This window comes from Mustela nivalis, assembly GCF_964662115.1.
Source record: "Mustela nivalis genome assembly, chromosome: 12".
Taxonomy (NCBI): domain Eukaryota; kingdom Metazoa; phylum Chordata; class Mammalia; order Carnivora; family Mustelidae; genus Mustela; species Mustela nivalis.
This window is the reverse complement of record NC_139031.1, coordinates 83172103-83195512: the sequence shown is the minus strand read 5'-3', so window position 1 is coordinate 83195512 and position 23410 is coordinate 83172103. Positions and strand designations below refer to the sequence as shown.

At 41.7% G+C, this 23410-nt stretch overlaps 2 protein-coding genes across 5 annotated transcripts in view; one reads left to right on the top strand and one right to left on the bottom strand.

The window, feature by feature from the left end:
- Nucleotides 1-6380, top strand: part of DNAJC2 (DnaJ heat shock protein family (Hsp40) member C2) — a 29909-nt gene extending 23529 nt beyond the window's left edge. For both annotated transcript variants that reach the window (XM_082691902.1, XM_082691903.1), the window contains exons 11-17: nt 602-690; nt 764-833; nt 2282-2466; nt 3794-3894; nt 3999-4106; nt 5867-6021; nt 6249-6380. In XM_082691902.1, coding sequence (XP_082548028.1) covers nt 602-690; nt 764-833; nt 2282-2466; nt 3794-3894; nt 3999-4106; nt 5867-6021; nt 6249-6323 — 783 coding nt within the window. In that variant the 3' untranslated portion in view covers nt 6324-6380. The remainder of the gene's footprint in view (nt 1-601; nt 691-763; nt 834-2281; nt 2467-3793; nt 3895-3998; nt 4107-5866; nt 6022-6248) is intronic.
- A 92-nt stretch (nt 6381-6472) lies between these two features.
- PMPCB (peptidase, mitochondrial processing subunit beta) lies at nt 6473-22923 on the bottom strand. Of its 3 annotated transcripts, XM_082691906.1 has the most exons (16): nt 22732-22918; nt 21944-22024; nt 21710-21855; nt 21272-21484; nt 20168-20308; nt 19139-19225; nt 18233-18362; nt 14158-14356; nt 13491-13570; nt 11051-11163; nt 10126-10269; nt 9146-9306; nt 7557-7642; nt 7384-7472; nt 6739-6814; nt 6473-6648 (listed from the first exon to the last, which is right to left on the bottom strand). In XM_082691906.1, the coding sequence occupies exons 4-16, from the start codon at nt 21371-21373 to the stop codon at nt 6584-6586; spliced, it is 1473 nt and encodes a 490-aa protein (XP_082548032.1). In that variant the 5' UTR covers nt 21374-21484; nt 21710-21855; nt 21944-22024; nt 22732-22918; the 3' UTR covers nt 6473-6583. The 3 variants fall into 3 exon arrangements, with proteins under 3 accessions (XP_082548032.1, XP_082548033.1, XP_082548031.1); XM_082691907.1 differs by lacking the exon at nt 21710-21855 and having other exon boundaries at nt 21889-22024; nt 22732-22923; XM_082691905.1 differs by having other exon boundaries at nt 21272-21447; nt 21710-22024; nt 22732-22911.
- Nucleotides 22924-23410: the final 487 nt, after the last annotated feature.

Below are 23410 nucleotides of genomic sequence, written 5' to 3'. Positions count from 1 at the left end.
TTATCTTGAATTTCACATTTAAGATTTCTAGCAAATTTTACAGTTCAGCACAAAGAAAGAATGGGCAGCCCAACAAAGAGAATTTTTTTTTTTTTTTAGATTTTATTTATTTATTTGACAGAGATTACAAGTAGGCAGAGAGGCAGGCAGAGAGAGAGGAGGAAGCAGGCTCCCTGCTGAGCAGAGAGCCCGATGCGGAACTCGATCCCAGGACCCTGAGATCATGACCCAAGCCAAAGGCAGCGGTTTAACCCACTGAGCCACCCAGGCGCCCAACAAAGAGAATTTTGAGTCGTCATACAGAATTTCTTGATTCTTAAGTGGTTCTGTGGGGAATCCTTCTGACTTATAACATCTAGCAGTCTTCCACACCATCACCTTTTTTCTGTTTTACTCCTCCATCCTCTTGGTAATGGTAATGGCAATGGCTTTTTTATTGCTTGCTGGCCACGGAGAGCTTTGGGAAGATGGTTGTTAGTGGTCAGAAGGCTGTAAGTTCACCTCAGGAATCTCTTGAGAACTCAGATGTTTTGCACTTGTGTTATGGACATAGTCTTTAGTATCAGTGGATAAAAGAAAATATTTGTGTTTGTGCTTCTAGACCTGGAATCACTTCTCTGACAATGAGGCAGAGCGGGTTAAAATGATGGAAGAAGTGGAAAAACTTTGTGATCGGCTTGAACTAGCAAGGTATAACAATAGGAGTGCTCCTGAAGTCTTGTGTTGGGCTTCGGATGAAGTTTCATCCCCTTTTTTCCTTTAGCTTGCAGTGCTTGAATGAGACACTCACATCATCTACAAAGGAAGTAGGGAAGGCTGCTCTGGAAAAACAGGTAACAGAACACATCACTTCTACCTTTATGTGGCATTTAATTCTGCTTATAGTGTTGGCTTTCACCTCAGTATTTTCCCAACTAACATATAAGTTATGAATAAGGGCAAAGAATCTCATTTCTCTCTGTCCCCCAATATGTTTTGCTGCTAGTAAGTGGTGATTTTTTTTAAATTGGAGTCAGTCTGTAAAGTTGTTACCATGTATATAGTGTTTGAACTTGTATCTATAGCACATTTATAATAGTTTTTTCAAAATCACTGTTAGAAAAGATAATTGCTTTGGCTATTCCTTAGCATCTTTATAGGATAGTAACATTTGGAACCAGAAGAAATCCTTGTTCTGTCTAGTGTACACCTTTTTACAGATGAGGAAACAGGCCCAGAAATTCAGTTCAGTGTAACAAGTGTTGGTACCTACAGTGTATAGCAATATATACCCTAGGTAGTTCGAAAAAATTCCTCATGCTATTGCTGCCTCAGAGGAGTTCAGGAAGTTATGCTGAAAAGGCCTGAGGACCAAAAGATGGAGGGTCTAGAAGTCCCCAGTGCAGGACAGAGTAGCCAGGGAAAGCTCAGTGAAGACTGTGAGCCAGCCTTGAAGGATGGACGGTGCTAAGCTGCAGGTCAGGGGAAAGCATGAACCCTAACACATAGGTAGGAGAAGCTGGGGGGAAAAGTGGGAGATGAAAATGGTTAGGAAAAGTAGAGCCCAATGAAACAGGTTTTTAATACCATGATGACTATTTTCCATTACTGCAGATGTTTGAGTAGCAAAGGGTTAATGTACCTTCAATCTGGCATTTGTTGGCAGGATGTACCAGATAAGTGACTAGTTATAAGACTCTGACTGGAAGGACTTGGGCTGTGAGGGGTGATGGGAGGCACTGGAATCTCTGGTTCTGGGTGACTGGTTCCGAGGGGTGGGAGGGGGAAATGGGTAGTCACAGATGAGCCCTAGAGAGCTGTTGACAGGAGCTACAAGGCCAAGTAAAGGTTTTTTTCTTCTTTGTGCATGTTTAAAGGTAGACTGGAATTAACACTGTGAAGGATGGAACTTCAAGATAAACACTGGCCACCTTCTATGCCTTTACCTTTTTTAGAGTGGATATGAGTTTAGAGAGAGCTTTGAAATGGCCCTTATGGGCGAACAACCCAGTGACCGTAGACTCGACAAATCGTGTCCAAGGCAAATAGAAGCCACAGGACATGAATGCAAGGCAGGGGCGGCTGAGGGTGGTTCTTGGGGTCTCCGGCGGAGCTGTGCAGCCTGGAGGCCAGAGTGGGGCACAGCCAGAATGAAAACCTGATGGCCCGTGTCGGGGTTGGCCTGGGAGGCGTGTAGGGCATTGTCGGGAGGATACTGAGAAGTGAGAACCACAGAGCCCCACCAGAAAGGGAGTGTAGCAAGATGTTCGAAGTCCCTGACTTACCCATGATATTTATGTAGATAGAAGAAATAAATGAGCAAATTAGGAAAGAAAAAGAGGAAGCTGAGGCTCGAATGCGCCAAGCATCCAAGAATGCAGAGAAATCAACTGGTGGAAGTGGAAATGGCAGTAAAAATTGGTCAGAAGATGATCTGCAATTACTGATTAAAGCTGTGAACCTATTCCCTGCTGGAACAAACTCAAGGTACTGGTTTTAATGAAACTTTTTAAGATTTTATTTATTCATGGCACACCTGGGTGGCTCAGTGGGTTAATAAGCCTCTGCCTTTGGCTCGGGTCATGATCTCAGGGTCCTGGGATGGAGCCCCGCATTGGGCTCTCTGCTCAGCGGGGAGCCTGCTTCTGCCCCTCTCTCTGCCTGCCTCTCTGCCTACTTGTGATCTCTGTCAAGTAAATAAGTAAATCTTTAAAAAAAAAAAAAAGATTTTATTTATTCATGAGAGAGCACAAGCAGAGGGAGAGGGAGAAGTAGGCTCGCTGCTCAGTGGGGAGCCTGACCGGCGTGGGGCTCAATCCCAGAACTGGGACCATGACCTGAGCCGAAAGCAGATGCTTAACCATCTAAGCCACCCAGGTGCCCCTAATGAAACTTCTCTTGAGCACATTCTAGAGCCTAAGGAAAATGCAGACAATACCCAAACAGCCTTGGTTACAGCAGAAACTTCCAGGGTTATGCCCAAGTCTAAACTCACTCCTTCCACTGGATTCAGTGCCACACTAGAAAGTGAAAAGCAGAGTGCATGTTGAGTCTGCAGGATTTTGCAGTTTACACCAACACATATACAAGAGGATGCTTCACTAATTTCTCAGGAAATTAAAGACTATGACACCTAAACCTTGACTCTCAACGCTGGCTTACTCCATCCTGGCTTGTCCTGGGACTAGGTCAGGTTCCAGAGATTCTCTTAGTCTTTTTATTTCTTAAGATTTTATTTACTTGTCTGACAGAGAAAGAGATCACAAGTAAGTAGAGAGGCAGGCACAGGGGTCGGGGGGTGGGGGAAGCAGGCTCCCAACCGAGCAGAGAGCCTGATGCGGGGCTCAATCCCAGGAACCCAAGACCACGATCCGAGCCTAAGGCAGAGGCCCAACCCATGGAGCCAGCCAGGCACCCCAGAGTTTCTCTTAGTCTTCATCCTCCTTTCTTGATTCCCACCTCAAACGAGAACTGATTGCAAAGTCTGAATTTAGAACTCAGAAGATGCTTTCAAGATCAGCTTCCCTCTTTCTATAGATGAGGAAACTAAGGCTCTTTGCAGAATTTCTCTTTTTGTGTGATCTTATACTCTTGGTTTGTACACAGAAATCAGTAAGGTTTTTATAGACTTGAAACCAAGATTAAACATATGAAAAGCAAAAAAAGCTCTAGTCCAGGTAATAGTAATGAGACCACCAATTTAGAGCTAATTCTGTAGATATTCTAGCTAATCCCTATGTATTACAAATGGAAGGATCATTCTAACTTTTATTTGGACATTTTATTCTCTAACTTATCATATTGCGGTCTCTAGATGGGAAGTTATCGCTAATTACATGAACATACACTCTTCTTCTGGAGTCAAGAGAACTGCCAAAGATGTTATTGGCAAAGCAAAGAGTCTTCAGAAACTTGGTGAGCAAATCAATTTCTTTGCTACCTTGAATACAAATTTTTAACATTCTGTGCAATTTAATAAAAGACTAAATGAGATGATCTGTAATATTTTCATTTTGCAGACCCTCATCAAAAAGATGATATAAACAAAAAGGCATTTGATAAATTTAAAAAAGAACATGGAGTGGTGCCTCAAGCAGACAATGCAACACCTTCAGAGCGATTTGAAGGTAATTAAATCGTTTTTTTCTTTAGAAAATGCTAGCCATGTACTCCCACTGTGATAGTCCAAACCTAGGGTCTGTGTTCAGAATAACTGGAAAATAGAGCATTTCACAGACCAGAAGGTGGAAAGGAAGCATTTTCTAGGATGTAGATTGACCTCACCTGAAATCACTGAGAACTGCAGCTCCTCCATTTCAGGTGCATTAGGGGAGGGGCTGGGTTCCTTTTGTTGACTTGATTTCACAAATCAGTAGTAAAGGATATTGGGCCAGTTGAAATTTGAATGAGTTCTACAGACTAGCTAATGGTATTTTATCAAGGTTAACTTCCTGATTTTGAAAAATGTAATTATGTCCTTGTTTTTAAGAAAAAATGAAGTTTATATGGAATAAAGGGCATCGTGTCTACAACTTACATGGTTCAGAATAAATTAGGGTGGTAAATGTATCGAGAAAAAGCAAGCGTGGTAAAAATGTTCAGATTTGGACAATCTTGGGAGCATGTACAGGGATTCTTTATTTCAAAATAAAGCTTAGTTAAAACCTGTTAGGGTTTGTCTTCAGTGTTCTTCCCTGGACCAGTGTCTTTCAGACTGTAAACTATGACCCATAGGCGGGTCATGAATAGAAAATATCAGAGAGCATTACACCTTTACTACGTAAGTGGGTATCACTTGTAAAACTTTTGTCCATGTGTAGTGTGCATTTAGGTACAAACTTTTTTTCTGTGAATGGCTGACCAAAAAAGGTGAGAAAAGTTCTGTTTCACTTGATACCTTGTGAGCCACCATCTGTTCTCCCTAAACTAATTTTGGGATATGCTTTCCAAATCACAGTTCCAAATACATGTTTCGGGATTAACTACTTCTGATAATGTTTTGTGTTTGTTTTTTTTTTTTTTTGGTCTAGACTGCCCAGCCAAATAGCAAAGGGAAGATCGAGGGCACTTCTGAAGGGGTTTATTTTCCTGCTCCCTATGCCCTCCCTCTTTTTTCCAAGAGAGGAAATGAATTCAATCCATGGTGTTAAATGTGGTCCTGAGACCAGTGAAAGGAAATTCCAGGGCTTTCTGCAATTTAAAAGCCGACTTAAGCTGTAATTTAGTATTTTTGTTTTCCCACAGAAGTGTGATGTGTATTACACATCACATTATTTACTTCCTCCTAAGAAGGACGACCTACATTTGTGTCTGATATGTATGTGAAAGGTCTTGTCAAGCACCAAGGGATTAGTTTAATAGAGGTTCTTACTAGCATTAGCTCCTGCAAGAATTTAGTGGATGGATGTGTTGAAAATGCCCCACTGCAACGCAGAATCGAGTGCACCTAGAGCACTGAACCCTTGGGCACTTGGCTTAATTATGCTAGACTCTTTCGTCCAGTGTAAAAGAATGTTTTTCAGGGTCTTATCCACCTAAAAGTTTGGGTTTTTTTCCAACCAACCAGTCTGGTGAGTATAGTAGATCTCAAGAGACCAGCAATATAAGGCAGATATTTCTGACTATGCTTAAAAAAAAAAAACAAGAACAACAACAACAAAAAAACGAGCTATATTGGGGGATGTGAATTATCTTAAAAGCTTCTCCTCTCATTTAGTACTTTAGAGGTTTTCATGTATGATGAAGTACACGAAGTTGGTTCGGAATCCCCACAGATCTGAATGGCTGCTTACCAAGATACCTATGCACCAAAACTCACCTGGGAGGGTGCTGCAACATAATTTTCTATCAGGCTAAGATGTTTCAAATAGAAATTTTTCTTAAACAGGTCCATGTACAGATTTCACCCCATGGACGACAGAAGAACAGAAGCTTTTGGAACAAGCTTTAAAAACATACCCAGTAAATACACCTGAAAGGTGGGAAAAAATAGCAGAAGCGGTGCCTGGCCGCACAAAGAAGGACTGCATGAAGCGATACAAGGTGATGGAGGTTCTAGAACTTAGAGTCCATCAGCATTTCAACTATATTGTAAAGAAATGACAAACCTTAGCAGCTTTCTAGCTCTGGCAGTTAGTGCAAATCACCTTGGCCCTGGTGTCTTAATGACAGATTTCCCCAGCCTGGCTTACGTCTTCGCACCAGAGCCAGGCTGAGGGGGAGCTGCCAGTGCTGGGGGCGTCTTCGCTAACCCCTCTCTCCCTTCCTAGGAACTCGTCGAGATGGTAAAAGCAAAGAAAGCTGCTCAAGAACAAGTGCTGAATGCAAGTAGAGCCAAGAAATGACTTCTGACAATCTTTGTTGTGTGTGCATTTTTATAATAAAACAAACTATTGTACAAATTTCCATTCTTAAAATTGCAGTGCTAATTTCAGAGCGGGCTGATCTGCCGTGGTCTTACCCTCACAAAGTCAGACGCAGGGATTCATAAGAATTTCCAGGTACATACGTTTTTATTTTTTTCTTTAGGGACTGGTAGCTTAAAACTTGCAGATCTGTTAGCATTATAAATACACATGCTCAAAATATTCTGAGTAGGAGCATTTTAATCACGAAGCCAGCACATGTTCCTGTGAATCTGGTTAAACTCTGGCAGCCGTTCAATGGGACCTAAGGAAGAAAAGAAGATAGGAAGGTAAAACTCAGTAAAAGACAAGTACTTGGGCATGTTGTGCGTGAGAGAAAAGGAGCTGGGCTTACCGACAGCAGCAAGAGCTGGACTCTTAGCATGAATGTATTTGGTGCATACTTCTTGAATTGTCTCAGCATTTACAGCCTGAAATAGAGAAGATACCAGCATTCAGAGCTCTGCGTCGTTAAAACAGAGTCTATACTTAAAAGGTCTTTAGAATTTAAACAGGGATCTGTGATACATATTTTCAGTTTTTGTTTTTTTTTAAAGATTTTATGTATTTATTTGACAGAGAGAAATCACAAGTAGATGGAGAGGCAGGCAGAGAGAGAGGGAAGGAGGCTCCCCGCTGAGCAGAGAGCCTGACGCAGGACTCGATCCCAGGACCCTGAGATCATGACCTGAGCCGAAGGCAGCGGCTAACCCCCTGAGCCACCCAGGCGCCCCAGTTTTTGTTGTTGTTGTTTTTTTTTTAAGATTTTATTTATTTGACAGAGATCACAAGTAGGCAGAGAGGCAGGCAGAGAGAGGGGGGAAGCAGGCTCCCTGAGCAGAGAGCCCAATGCGGGGCTCGATCCCAGAACCCTGGGATCACGACCTGAGCCCAAGGCAGAGGCTTTAACCCACTAAGCCACCCAGACACCCCTACATATTTTCAGCTTTTTAACAGGGAACTTTTGTACAAGCGCCTATAGTGTCAAAAGACTACTTACATCAATTCTGGCTTCAAGCTCAGGGATGGGAATTCGCCTGTTGTAACATAACATCTGCCTACCAATATCTTCACAGATTGGTGTAGAACCTGTTTAAAAAGGAAGGAAGAACTACTGGAATATAGTTCAGCCCTATGAGAGTAGAATTTGGGTCTTTATTCTTACCATCTTACCATCAAGCTGCAACAACATGTTTGTTTTCAGGAGATTCTTGGCTCGTGCAACTTCACTTTCAGTTACACTTGTACAGAGTCGCATCCTAAAACCAGTGGGAAAAATCAAAATGTCAAGTAGTTGAAAAGATTATGTGCTTTTTGAGTGAATGACTTAAGATATGATACTATATATTCTATATACTGCACCACAACATACAAGGATTAGGACTCTAGCTTAATGGAAAGTTGAAATTTTAATGATTCTAGTAGCTACACAAAAGCTGAAAAGTCACTGACTCTTTATTCTCCTGGTATCGTTAACTTCTCAAAAATAGTATGATTACAGATAAAGGTTCATTCCAACATGAAAGCAGGCTGACTGCATCTTGAGAAATACTTCGCCAATCCCTATGTTAGGATTGAATATGCTAGCGGTCTGGTCTGGAGGCCACTGATTTCTCAGAAGAATCCAGTGGAATCTAACTTAAGCCTACTAATGACACCGCACAGCTGATGAGACTGAGAGAACTATAAGCCATTTAAGAATGGAGGTGGGCACCTGGGTGGCTCAGTGGGTTAAAGCCTCAGCCTTCGGCTCAGGTCACGATCCCAGCATTCTGGGATCGAGCCCCGCATCAGGCTCTCTGCTCAGCAGGGAGCCTGCTTCCCCCTCTCTCTCTGCCTGCCTCTCTGCCCACTTGTGATCTGTCAAATAAGTAAAATCTTAAAAAGAAAAAAAAAAATGGTGGAGGAGAGGAAGCAGAGTTATGGATGTTTTTCCAACAGCGTGGGCCTTTCTGCCTCTGTCTCAAGGCACCAGTTCTGAGTAAAACAATACAGTTTTCTTTTAGCAATAGCAACTTCACATTCATTGCCGTAACACCTTTCCAAGCCAGATAACCTGTAGAGATATCTTCCAAACAAACTTTTAGGATTGTCTTTCTGAAGTAACCTGCTGCTTAAAAGATTAAGAATTTTCTATAGAGGGGCGCCTGGGTGGCTCAGTGGGTTAAGCCGCTGCCTTCGGCTCGGGTCATGATCTCAGAGTCCTGGGATCGAGTCCCGCATCGGGCTCTCTGCTCAGCGGAGAGCCTGCTTCCCTCTCTCTCTCTCTGCCTGCCTCTCCATCTACTTGTGATTTCTCTCTGTCAAATAAATAAATAAAATCTTTAAAAAAAAAAAAGAATTTTCTATAGAATAAAGTCAGCTAGGGGCACCTGGGTGGCTCAGCTAGTTGGGCAACTGCCTTTGGCTCAGGTCATGATCCTGGAGTCCCAGGATGGAGTCCTGCACCGGGCTCCCAGCTCCCTGGGGAGTCTGCTGCTCCCTCTGACCTTCTCCCCTCTCCTGTTCTCTCTCACTCTCTCTCTCAAATAAAATCTTAAAAAAAAAAAGTTTCACATTAGACTTTAAAAACATGGAAACAAAATATATATATATATATATATATATAAAATAAAATAAAATAAATAAAAACATGGGAACAACTGCTACTCTTCAGTCTTGTTCTCTTGATTAAATGCTAACATCACTATCAAAACCAATCACCAACGATGTGAGGAGGAAACTAGTTTTAAAATGGGAACTATAAGCAAGACTCTTCTCACCATTCTTTTTGAACAACATGTAGCATGTCGGCAATGGTGGCCGGTTCACAAACCATATAGATTCCCCACAATCCTGTATCTGTGTAGGAAGTGTTGAAGGACTGGAAGCTGTGACAGAGGCTGCCATGGCAGGTGAGCTGGGCCAGCTTGCTGGAAAGATTCTGTAAGAGAAAACACTGTCCAAGAGAACTGGAGGCATATGTGCCTAAACTACCAGAAAGAAACATGAGTTCTGTCGTAAGTAGTGAATACCACAATGGGCAGAGTTTCAATCTAGCAACATCTCAAGAAGTTAAAATTTAGGGGACTGAGAACCATACTTCTCTCACCAGCCCAGTGTAGCCCCAGAGAAATGCATGATGTAAAAGCAGTGAAACTTGTGCTAACACAGCTGCAGCACTTCTGCTAGAGTAATTCACTCCTGTCATCGGTCCCATCTATAGGGCTCTTGGCTGTGTGTGCTTAAAGATTTGAAATCCCACTGTGTGTGAAGCTGAAGATAGTTAAACAAAGTGTATTTTGTTGAAATCTTTCAGTACAAACATACTTTGTATTTTGAATTTCAGACAGAAAAGTTACAAAAATAGTACAAGGAATTCCCTTTATCCAAATTCCCTAAGACCTGTTACTTTACCATGCTTCTTTCATCATTCTCTTTAAAAAAATTTTTTCAGCTGTTTGAGAGTACACTGAAAGATCTGATGCATTTTACCCATAAATGCTGTGTACACTTCTGAAAAACAAGGAAATTAACCTCTGTACTATCATTAAAACTAGATTAACATAGATATGGTACTATTCGTGAATTATAACCTTACTCAAATTTTGCTACTTATCCAACTTAAAACTAGGGCACCCACACAAAAAATTTTTTTCTGGCCCAGGATGCAGTCCAGGATCCGTTTGTATTTTAAGTCCATTCACAGTACAGAGTTTCACCTTGTCATTTATTATGGAAAACTGTTTTTTAAATCACTTACCATTCCTCCTCCAAAAGAGCGATCCCAGTTGCCAATCAGTGTGTTTGCAACCATCAGACAGATTGTATCTGGATGTGCCCACCCAACGGCTTCGACAGCTACTGCAATATGCGCCAAAGGCATCTTGTCATCCCTCACTCGTATCTAGTTAAGACAAAACACAACTCTGGTTAAGACCGCCATCACGTAACGGGCTTAACAAGAAAGAAGGTTTAATCATGCCACATTACAATGAACAGTCTAATGTGGAAAAACCTCTTGAGTTCTGCAAAGAAAACTTCACCAGAAGATCTTTTGAAATAACTTGAAATACTTAAGACATAGCCATTAGATGATTACCTGGTCAAAAAGAATTAGATTTTTTCACTGGCAGAGATCAGTAGTATTCTGATACTGATCAGAATAACAAGCCTATTCTTATGCCACGGATGCTACACGGTTCCATGCAGCTGACAGCCCTCTCCAGGTACTCCTCTGAGCGTCCTCCCTAATGCGGCAAAGGAGGCCGCTGATGAGCTGAAGGCTACAGCTGGCAAACAGCCAGCTGTCTGCAAGTTCTGTCTCTTTTAACAGCTACTCCCAGAAGTGTACTATGAGTAGAACTTAACGTAATGTGAAAGTCAAAATTTGGAGCATTTGAAAAATATACTTCATACCTCAAAATATATAAATGGGCATAGTGTTAAGGAAAAAGCACAAAAAGCAAATTATGACATTCCCCTCAAAACACTGCTTCCTTGGGAAAGAGAGAAGTGATTAAGTAATATGGAACATAAGTACATCCTCCTCCCTTTTTCTTTCCATTTAAGCCTCTCGTTTCTTCCATTTTACTCCTGTTTGAAAGAAGCACATTTTGCACACTCATTCATAAACACAACACAAGAAGCCCTAAGGGCTAAGTACTAGCTAAGGAGGCTTGCCCTACCTCACTTCCTGTGAATTTGCAGGGAGGCAGAGCTGGTATTTCTCCTTTGTGTGAGGACAAAGAGTCACCAAAATGAAACTTTGCTAACTCAAGCAGTTCATCATGGGAAACTCCTAAATTGAAGGAAAATATTTCATATATCTAGTAGCAACACAATCTAAGGCAGACAACTACCTGCCAAACTTTGTTTTACAGTAAAGCTCCAGGTGGAATGCGGTAAAAGCAATTACAGAGTGAGCCCACGCCACACGCTTCCTCCCTGCTGGTACAAGGCTTGGCACTGCACAGCTCTCAGTCTGTAGAACAATTAACAGTTTTCAGCAACAAATTCACAGCTAAGGATAATAAGACAGCTTGAAAATACCACATTCTGTACAAAATCATGTTATAATTACTAAAAGTCCTAGAATGCAAATTAGCAAAATCACTTTTCAGTACATTGTAAGTAGAAAAGAATGTAAATGTAATACGAGCTTTGTTGTCTGAGCTCTGCTATCAGAATTCAGGAACAAAATAATGTCATCTAAACGTAGCTAACCAAACATTCACTGTTGGCCATCTAAAACCTAAGAATTGACTGTTGGAACTCATGACCCAAACAGATTCAGTGAAGGATAAACACAAACTCAGAAAACAAATTTAGACATGTGGCAAGTGCTTTAAAAAATATCACCGTGAAGGTTCTTTATATGAAATCTTTCTTTAGAATGTAAAAGCACAACTTACACCCGTATTTCCCAAACAAATATGTGGCATAAAACAAGACCAGGCCCGAGTGCCTGTTTTCAGAAGCACTGTGTAGGACAGCCGCCTTGGCTATCAATCCAGAGGGTGATGGAACAACAGAAGGGCCTGATATTCCAAGAATGACAAGCAGAGAGTGATAAACCATGGACATGCATACAGTTCTGAGCACCGGACACCACCAACTCCCACTGTTCTGACTTCACCTATGGCCCTCCTGACTGGACACTGCAGATACTTGGCTCCTACTCCCAAACCTCTGCATATCCTTATCCAAAAGGCCAGGAGCCAGTCATTTTATTTTTTTAATGAAGCTAGGTTTGGGGTTTGGTCTTTTTCATTGAATAAGAAGCCATTGCTTATAAGGCTCATCATCACTTAATGTATCAAAAAGACAAAATGCTAATTAATATAGGACAGGCCACTAATTATAAGATATCCCAACTTCAGCAATATCAAAATGAACCTATAGAAACTACGATAAAACCCATGGTGTCCATATGCCACCAAAAGCAGAGACATCCCACACAGCATGGTGGTTGAGGCCTCCTCTCACTAGGTCTTCCTGTTTCCCAGGCAGTTTCAAATGGGACTCCCCAGTCAGCACCAGCCATTTTAGAAACAACGTTGCTCAAGAGAATTTCTAGAAACAATGTTGCCCAAGAGAATTTCAGCACACTGCCTGCTGTGCAAAGGTAACATGATTTAGTGTCACGGGCCAATGACTAACCTGTTAGACTTAACCCCTATGTTCATTTTCTCCATTATTCCCACATAATTACTCAGAATTCTATTCAGGGCAACTAGAATTTTAATTTACTGTCATTTCTGAAGAGAGAAAAATTAAGTCTATACAAAAGAATACCATCTATCTCTGCTTTACCCTAAAAGAACAAAGAAACCTGGAAACCAAAAGTGTACTGTTTGCCTAAATTCAAACTGCCAGGAAATCTAGCAAAACCTACTGGGAATTTTCTTTCATTCACTGGCTTCAAACGTGTCCCCAAGGAAGCCTTGTCCTGATGCTACCTGCATGTTTGGATTCCCATTAAACACTCTCAATGGTTCCCTATATACTTCCCCTTCTCAGTACTTAGCTCTACTGAATGAATAAACAAAGAATGAACCAACATAACATACTCATTTCATGCCTGGCCAAAAGTGAAGTTGGTTCTCAAAAAATAATTTAAAATCAAGAGATTCCCAGGGGCAGCTGGGTGGCTCAGTGGGTTGGGCCTCTGCCTTTGACTCGGGTCATGGTCTCAAGGTGTTAGAATCGAGCCCTAGGTTGGGCTCTCTGCTCAGCAGAGAGCCTGCCTCCCTCCCCCTCTCTCTGCCTACTTGTGATCTGTCAAGTAATAAATAAAATCTTAAAAAAAAAAAAAATTCCCAAAGTATAGTACACCGTCTCCCAAACGTCATCATTACCCAGTCATTTAACCCCTTTCCTTGCAAAGTAAATCGCAATCTGTGTATACACTTATGTAAGTTTATCTATTAAAAAAAAAAACTCTATGAAGAAAAGACAGAGGAAAAGTCTACCTCCAGTGCTGTACATTCCCCTTAAACAGCGTATGAAACAATTTGCCCAGTAAATAATAAATTCCAGGACATGTCCCAGCAGGACCAAACTAATAAGCACAACACTCTATGACTGCCTGCGTTTAAACAGATACAGAGATGGAAATCCACAAACCTCCAGCAGCAGCAAGCACTATTCTTGGCCCCTTGTAATGTGTGGTTATATAATCCACCAAGTCCTTCCGATTTATAGATCTGTAAATGGAGCGAGAAAAGCAATATAAAAGGAAACTAAAAAGCACAGATCTTCATATAATATACCTGACATTAAATTGGGCCTTAAAGGCTCTAACTTAAGTGTAGTTAGAAATGGAATACAGGCAACAAGTATCAAAACAATTCCAACTTTTTTATATCAAGAAAAAAGCTGGGGCACCTGCGTGGCTCAGTGGATTAAAGCCTCTGCCTTCGGCTCAGGTCATGATCCCAGGGTCCTGGGATCAAGTCCCACATCGGGCTCTCTGCTCAGCAGGGAGCCTGCTTCCCCCTCTCTCTCTGCCTGCCTCTCTGCCTACTTGTGATCTCTATCTAATAATAAATAAAATCTTTAAAAAAAAAAAAAAAGAAAAAAGCTGACACTGTTACTTGTTATGTCAGTAGTAGGCATGGGCCCAGGCACCTGGGAATTAGGTAGGGCTAAAATGTAGCCAACCACAACTTTATGTGAATTACTAGGGAGGGAAAAAATTAAATTTTGAAACAGACTTTTGAATGTTTCTGAATGTTAATTTTCAAAACTCAAATTCCCCCCCCAACAAAAAAATCTTGAGAATTATACCTACTTGATATTTTCAGTTGGTCCCAAAATTGTCCGTCCAAGTGCTGTATTTTGATAAGCTGTGGCATGAAGATAATCAAAAACAACTTCCTGTAAATTGGTTTCAACTTCCTGCATCTCTCTAAGGATTACGCCACGCTCACGTTCAATCTCTGCTTCTCCCAATGTGCTGTTTTGTATTATATCAGCAAGAATTTCTACAGCTAATTGAAAATAAAACAAGAAGAAACACTAAGAATCTTAATATTCAAGATTAAGATTACACTAGCATCAGAAACCATGACACGGCACCATTCAAATTCGACTAAATGATTAAACAAGGGAGAAACAAACTTTTCCATACATTCAATATACCTAAAAGGACAATATTAAAATTAAAAATATAAAATATAAACCTCTGTGGTACCAAAGAACTTGAGGAAAATTCCTACATTTGTCAAAGATCCCCACAATACTTATAATGACTCTACAACTTCAGACACGCCATAGAATCTGTACCTGAGTGTATATTGCTCTGTATGAAAATTACCAAGTAGAAAATCATCTGCATTAGAACATCTAGGTACCTACACAGGATTCATTGCACCTAAGTATTTGCTACCCTGGTTCCCAGAGCAGTGAGGCTGCTACATAAAGAAGGCAAGAAACAGCATAACCTAAAATATGCCCCCAAAGAACCACTCACAGAATTAGTGTCTTCTCAAATATCCTTCTCCACTTAACTTAATCCCAGTGTCTGTTTCCATGCATTTGATCCATGTGAGCTATAGTCTCACCATTAGCAAAATCACTGATAAATCATGATCTAACAGAGGTTACCATGAAGAAAAGGCTAGGTATCCCGAAAGGTTAAAAGTGACCCTCCGGAAAAACTGATGAAGCCCTCAAATATTTATCTAAGAATGACCCTAATTTGCAAAAGCCAAAAGTGAACACAAGGACATCCTTCTACGCTGTTACTCAATTTTATCAGAAAAATTACTTCTCCCAAAAGGAAAAACCTAATCTACTCTTCAAGAATTAGTACAACAGTTGCAATCACAATCTAAATTTTAATAAATATGAAACATTTATAATCTTTAGTTTCATTTCTTTTTTCCCTCCACTGCAAACTTTTGTTCCTCATTTTACCTACACTCTAAGGGTCCTTGTCTTGGCAGCAATTATGTTACATTCCAACTACAATTAGCTACCTCTTGTCTGCCCAACATGACAAAAGAAACTGCTAGGTCCAAGCAAGCAGTGATCATTACTAAAGAGAAAAAAATTATCTGTAAGACCAAGTAAAAACCATCTTGACCATGACAGTCCAGAGGTCATGATGGTGACTGGTGATGAACAGTCCAAAGACACAGGAGGACAAGGAATCCTGTGTGAAGGCTCTCCTTACATGGGACTGGTAGTCTAGACTGCGATTTGCTCAAGTGTGAGATCGTATTTCCTGGAGTTTGTTTTAATCAGAATCTTTTTAATGTATATTTAATATTCTGTGTGTTAGTACAGTAGTACCTGTATTTAATTTGTACATATATCTATACTGAAGTCTAATCATGTCACTTACCAATAAGGCTGGGTGATCATAAACATTGGAGACTGCTAGTCTGACATCACGTTATTACTTCACATACCAGGCTAGGCTTCACGCAACTGAGGGGACAAAAACCTCAAGCAAACCCCCCGAAAGAGAGCTGCTTCCAAGAGCACTTCCAAGAGCTGCTTCCAAGAGCACAAGAGCTGATTCCTCAAGGAGCTTCCGGGCTTTGCCACTGCCACTGGCAGAGGCTCTGTCCTTCCCAACCAAAAGCCAGGAGGAAAAAAATGGTCTTCTACTTTGTCTTATCCTTTCTCTAATCATTTTTTGTGTGTATGGTTTTGGGTTTTTTTGCTTTCCCTGCGGTTTCCTGTGTAAAAAAAGGAGAGGGATGAGCTAACCAATCCTTTAAAGTAGCCTGGCCTACCCTCTGTTCTTAGTCCCTAACTAGTCCTGGGGCAAAACAGTTCAAGGAAATTATTAAGAACCTTACCACTGTTTTTTGCAATTCAAACCAACACACCCTCTTGTCATTTTCACTGGTTATAATGCAAGTTAGATACCATGTTATAAAATTTTTATTTACTTGCAGGTGGCAAGTTGTTGTTGTATAGAACAGGGAATTAAAAAAAAAAAAAAAATGCTCCTAGGGGCACCTGGGTAGCTCAGTGGGTTAAACCCCTGCTTTCGGCTCAGGTCATGATCTCAGGGTCCTGGAATCGAGCCCCACATCAGGCTCTCACCTCGGTGGGAAGCCTGCTTCTCTCTCTCTCTCTGCCTGCCTCTCTGCCTACTTGTGATCTCTCTCTCTCTGTCAAATAAATAAAAATAAAAACTTAAAAAAAAATGCTCCTAATAACTAGAGCAATTACACAAGAAAATGAAATAGAAAGTATCCGAATTTGAAACAAGCAAAACCATCACTATTTGCAGGTAACACATTATACACAGAAAACCCTAAAGACTCCATCAAAAAAACTTCAGAATAAATCAAGTAAAGTTGCAGGACACAAAATCAAAGTACAAAAATCTGTTGCCTTTCTACACACTAAGAATGAACTAGCAGAGGGGCGCTTGGGTGGCTCAGTGGGTTAAGCCGCTGCCTTCAGCTCAGGTCATGATCTCAGGGTCCTGGGATGGAGTCCCACATCGGGCTCTTTGCTCAGCAGGGAGCCTGCTTCCTCCTCTCTCTCTCTCTGCCTGCCTCTCTGTCTACTTGTGATCTCTGTCTGTCAAATAAATAAATAAAATCTTAAAAAAAAAAAAAAAAAAGAATGAACTAGCAGAAACTAAGAAAACAATCCCATTTACAACCGCATCAAAAAGAATACCTAGGATTAAACTTATAAAGGAGGTAAAAAGACAAACTCTGAAAACTACAAGACATTAAGGAAAGAAACTGAAGATGACAAAAGTAAAGGAAAGCTCTTCCATCCTCATGGATTAGAAGAATATTAAAATGTTCATTACTACCCAAAGCCATCTACAGATTCAATGCAATCCCTATCAAAATTCCAATGGTATTTTTCACAGAATTAGAACAAAGAATCCTAAAATTTGTATGAAACAACAAAAAATCCCAAATAGACAAAGCAATCTTGAGAAAGAACAGAGCTGGAGACCTCACGCTCCCTCATTTTGGATTACAAAGCTACAGTAATCAAAACAGTATGGTATTGGCATAAAAAGATACACGTAGATGAGTATAACAGAACAGCGAACCCAGAAATAAACCCACACATCAACAGTCAATTAATTTACAAGGGAACCGAGAGTATGCAATGGGAAAGGGCAGTCTCTGCAATAAATGCTGCTGGGAAGTACGGGCAGCCACACGCAAAAGAATGACACTACCACCATCTTGGGGCACCTGGGTGGCTCAGTTGGTTAAGAAATCCTGGCTCAAGGCAGCTCCGGCTTGCTGCTCAGTGGGGAGCCTCCTTCTCCCTCTGCCTGCCACTCCCCCTGCTTGTATGCTCACTCTGTCAAATAAATTTTTTAAATCTTTTAAAAAAGAAGAGAAAATAAACTACCACTATCTTACACAATATACAAAAGTCAATTAAAAATGGGTTAAGGACTTGAAAGTAAGATCTGAAACAATGAAACTCCTAGAAGAAAACATAGGCAGTAAAGTACCTTGACATGGGTCTTACTAATGATTTTAACTGACACCAAAAGCAACAAAATAAAAAATAAACAAGTGGGACAACATCACACTGAAAAGCTCCTGCACAGCAAAGGAAATCATCAACAGACTGCAAAGGCATTAAAAATGTTTCACTACATACATATGGGTCTGGAGAATGGATTTTTGAATCAAGTGTTAGGGCCTGGTTTGTACGAGTCTTGCAGCTTCCAACTATTTAATACCATTTGTCATATTCACAGAAAAAAATAAAAATAGGTGTCCTCTCACCCAGAGTTTGAATCATTTTTTCACATTTCTGAGGATTACACTTCCACAACAAACACAGTAAAAACAGTACTAGATTATTTTTGAACTTGTGAAAATTACCTATCTGCACTATACAGATAATAATAGTACCTCTTGGCAGATCTTTAGAGAATGCTTTGGCATAATACACAGTCTGCTCTCTGGAGGTATAAGCATTGAGATGAGCACCCATGTTTTCAATCTCAAGTTCCAGATCTAATTGGGATCTCTTTTTGGTGCCCTGAAACAAAAAAGAAAAAAAAAATTATGATGCCTTCCTTTACCTCTCATTCTTCTAAACACTTCAGGCAATGAATATGATCATGTAAGCAACGTCAGTTTCATGCAAGGACCAAATCTGATTTATAAAGTGCATCCAGCCTCAAAAACACTGGTATACTTTGATGACACTTATATCCCAACAGAAAATCCTTGTTTCAACTCTACAAAGCAACTTTCAGTAATTATTTCAGAAAAAAAGATTAAAAGATTAAATAAATAAACTATACTACTGGGGTCACTTGGGTGGCTCAGTCGGTTGCCTGTCCAACTTGACTTCAGCTCAGGTCATGATCTCTGGGTCCTGAGACCAAGCCCTGTGTGGGGCTCTGCACTCAGTGGGGAGTCTGCTGGAGATTCTCTCTCCCTCCCCCTCCCACATGTGCATGCACACATGCACGCTCTCTCTCAAATAAATAAATCTTTAGGGGCACCTGGGTGGCTCGGTGGGTTAAAGCCTCTGCCTTTGGCTCAGGTCATGATCCTGGGGTCCCAGGATCGAGCCCCGAATCAGGCTCTCTGCTCGGCGGGGAGCCTGCCTCCCCTCCTCTCTCTGTCTCTGCCTACTTGTGATCTCTGTCTGTAAAATAAATAAAATCTTTAAAAAAAATTTAAATAAGTCTTTAAAAATATATATATATATACCTACTACTTTAGTAGTTCTCCTTGCCCTAGAATGAGAATTTATGCTTAATGCATCTTAAAGAAAATGTATTTTTATAAAGTCTTACAACTTGCCTTGAAAGCCATATGCTCCAAAAAGTGAGCTGTGCCATTATTCTTCTCATTTTCATAGCGACTTCCAGCATCAATCCAGAGCCCAACCTTAATGTAATCAAAGAAAAATTAAAGAAAACATAATTTTCTTTCTTTTGGGGGAATGGAACTGGAGAGAGGGAGCAATTTCCTTCCCTTTTTTCCCCACAAAGGCTTTCCAATCCTAACACTAGTTTTCTTGACTTCAGTGAACTGACAACACATTCCCATGAACTATGTAATTTAAAAACTTTGGTCATTGAGCTACTGCTGGGTGCTAAAGCATCTACTTTCCAGTTTCACAGAGGACTCAGATTTTTAGCCCAACTTGTTGGTATAGCCAATTAACAACTACAGTATAAAGAACATTAGAGATTGCCAGAAAATCTAGGTTCAAATCCTGGCTCTGTCATGTATTAGCAGTGTGACCTTGGACAAAACCATTTACCTTTTCTGAACTTGCCTCTCAATTGGGTGTGATGGTGTATACTACAAAGAATTATTTTAAAGATCAAGTAAGACAACGTATGTAAGAACAGCACGGAGTAGCCTAAGAGAATGTACTTCCTTCACTATCATCAACACTACTAACAACACAATAATGGGCTATCAGAACCAGATGCAGACCCTTAAGGCACACATGCACTTGCTATGAAAGTTCACTAGAAGAAAGATTCGCAAATGAGAGTCATCTGTCAAGGTAAAGTAAGTGCTACCGTTTTGCAACCACCATCACCCAATAAAAAGCTGAGATTAAAATCAACAATCGGGGCACCTGGATGGCTCAGTTGGTTAAGAAATCGCCTTGGGTTTAGGTCATGATCCTGGAGTCCGTGCCCAGCAGGGAATCTGCTTCTCCCTCTGACCTTCCCTCCTCATGTTCTCTCTCATTCTCTCTCTCTCTCTCTCTCTCAAATAAATAAAATCTTTAAAAAAAAAATTCAATAAAATCAACAATCGGCTCTCTCCTAATGAGGGGTCACCTAAACAATGGTTGCTGGAATTACTTACTGTGCATGTTGAAATGCCAGAGTCTTCAGAGGCGACCCTGAGTCCGTTGTCCAAACGTGATACTCTGGTTTCAGGAACATTCAGAACCACCTGCGTAGCAGCCTGTGTACTTCGCAATCTGTTCCCTCCAAAATATAATGACTGGTTGGGGGTGAAGCGGTGGGAGAGAGGAAGCAAAACACATCACTATTCTGATATTAAATGTTGGTTATACAGAGTCTCTATCCCAGTCTCTTTCCTCCTTCATTTTTGTTCCACTGGGACCCAGCCCTTTGCCTGGCTTAGGAACCTGGCTCAACCAGTCCGGAAGCCAGCAGCAGGCCTACAAACATGCCCTTCCCTTAAGGAAAGCAAACAGTTTTTATCATTATCCAGAGAGAAACTGCTTTTGTTTCAGTACCTTTCCTAGACATGTTTAATATTATAGAGGAAACGAGGGGAGGGGGGATAAGAAAAGGAGGTAAAAATGTAAAAATTCCTATAAACAACACAAAAATGAGATTTAGGTTCTCTGTTCAAGGAAAAAGCAGAAAGTTTTAGAAAAGGTATAAAGTGAAGACAGGAAGAAGGGCTCAAGATACACTCTGGCTGGTTTGTTTGCTGACTACCGACTACTCGCCTGCTGTGGTTTTTCTTTTCCTTTAGACACATGTGAAAGTCCCACATACCCTGGAGAAAGCTAGAGGTTCTCGTGAGAAAAACATACATCCTGACAAAACTTTCTTTTGGCTACCCCGGGGCTCGCAGAAAGCACAGCTGGGGAGCAAGCTCAGTCCTCCGCAAAAAGAGAACTCTGTTCTCGCTTTTTAATTTCCCCCAATTTGCAACCACCGCACGCACTCTTTATGACCCCTGGCACGGGGGAGGGAGGGGGACGGTAACCTAACTTTTCTAGCAGGTCAAGCGCTGTGGGTGACCAAGGTCAGCTCATCCCCAGCGGAAGCGAGCACCCCAATCAGAGGCCTCGGGTGCCAACCCGCCGTGGGGGTGCGGGGCACCGACCTCACCGCTGGGCCGGCGCGCATGACTCAGGGCTGCCGCGCGGGGTCCCGGGGGAAGGGCCCGGCCCGCTTCCGGGCAGCACCCAAGTGGAGAGAAGCTCACCCTCCCGGCAGCGCCTCCAACCAGAAGTCTCTCCGCGAAACCCCAAAGCCGCCGCCGCCGCAACGCGGGGAACATCACCCCTCGCACTGCCGTCGCCGCCATCTCCACTCCAGACTGGGAGGAGGATGTGCTTCCGGGTCATGACCCGAGGTCCCAGAGGAGAAAGCGGCCTCCACCTTGTGGCCATAATAGAAATGACACTCTGAAGCGGTCCTGGAAGGAAGGAAGGAAGGAAGCTGGGCTTGGTGCTGAACAAACGGCCCCACATAATAGCAATTAGGGAGGGAGTCTGTAGGAGGTCCTGTATTATCAGTTACTTAGATCGCCTGTGGCGTGTGAAGTTCAGATGTGGAGGAGTTAAAGGTAACCTGGTGCAGCTTATTGTGCCGTTAGTGGCTGGAATTGATTGGACAAAGTGGAGTACAATCCAAAACTCACCGTCCTTAAGGAAGGGTCTATTGGGAGAGACAAGCGTGGTGAGATGAGGGAAGGAAGTGTCACTGTTCACCCGTGTTCACTCTTCAACCCTTTACAGGCTGGTTCATTTCATTACACGAAGTTGCTCCTGGTGAGGCCACTAACTGCTTAGAGAGGGAGACTTCATGGAGTTACCGTACCGTCCTAATGGCAGAATTTGGCGTCGTAGATCCCTTTGAAATTTCCTTCTTGTACCTTAGACCGCTTCCTCCTTTGCATAGTACCTTCTTCTTTACTTTCTTGGGCAGCTCTTTATTCACAGATCTCTTGATGAAACTAAAAATAATAAGCACTGCTCTAACGGTCCTGTTCTTAACACTCACGTTAGAGATGTAGAAACTGAGATAAAATAAATTGCCTGAAGGGCGCCTGGGTGGCTCAGTCTTTAGCATGTGTCTTCCACTCTGGTCATAAACAAGGGGTCCTGGGATCTAGTTGTCATCAGGGCTCCCTGCTCAGCGGGAAGCCTGCTTCTCCCTCTCCCACTCCCCCTGCTTGTGCTCCCTCTCTCACCGTGTCTCTCTGTCAAATAAATAAATAAAATCTAAGTAAATAAATAGCCTGAGGTCACCATGCTAACAAGAGGCTGTCTGGCTCCCAAGGCTGTACTCCTGAACACTGTACCATTTTGCCTTAAAAGTTGGTGTTCCCCGTGGTTACCGACCTCTCTTCTGCACATTCTCCCTAATAGTTTCTGTTTCCACATAAGGACTTCCCTGTCTACCAAAGGCCTTTCTCCCAACCTCCAGGCCCACTTACACCTTCAGTAACTAGAAAACTGCAAGTATCTATCCTATTAGCACCTCAATACCCACTTGTCCAAAATGCAATTCACCATCTGGCCCTAAGTATCTTCCTGTATATCCAGTGCAAAACAGCGAAGGAGACTTCCGCTCGCCCAGACATCCAAACCAAAAACCTGGAATTCATCCTTACTTCCTCTTTTCCACCCTCTACATCCAGCTGATACACCCTGCTCCTACCTCTTGAATCTGTTCCAATTGTCAGCTTTTCCACATTGTTGTCCAAAGGATCTTTTTAGAATGCAACTTTTAGCATGACAGTCCCATTATGAAAAATTCTCCGGTAACTGCATGGTCAGGATAAAGTGAAGGCTCCTTAGTATGGGAGCTAGGGCCCTTCATGATCTGACTCCCACTTATCTTTCTGGACTCATCTCTCTTCACCTACCCTCTCTGCTATGATTCACAGGTTTAGCCCACATGTTCTATTACATAATAAGGACAGCCAAGGTTATTCCTTCATATTTCCACAACAAATGTGTGTTAACATTACTCACAAAATACAAACATGTATACATATATACAAAAATGTTTAGGTATAATCACAGGAAGCTCCTGGGAAATTTTAGCACATTTTAACTCAAAATTAATTTGGAATGTCAGAGAGAATGACAGCATAAGGACCTCCAAAAGTTCTCTTTTTCTCATTAAAAAAAGAGAAAAGTGGTTTAAAAAATGACCAGAAGTAGGAGCGTCTGGGTGGCTCAGTCCATTAAAGCATTTTGTGCTTTATTATTAAAAGCATTTTATGCTTATTATTAAAGCTCAGGTCATGATCCCAGGGTCCTCAGATCCACCCCCCCAGGTCCCTTGGGGAGGCTGCTTCTCTTTCTCCCTTCCCCACCCCACCCCCCCACCG

Coding starts and splice junctions, on each gene's coding strand:
- PMPCB (XM_082691907.1), bottom strand. CDS start 21,373: ATGGCGGCGACGGCAGTGCGAGGGGTGATGTTCCCCGCGTTGCGGCGG. Junction 18,363..19,138: donor TGGAGCATATGGCTTTCAAG/GCAAGTTGTAAG, acceptor TTTTTGTTTCAG/GGCACCAAAAAGAGATCCCA. Junction 7,473..7,556: donor CATGTTGTTGCAGCTTGATG/GTAAGATGGTAA, acceptor CTTTTTAAACAG/GTTCTACACCAATCTGTGAA.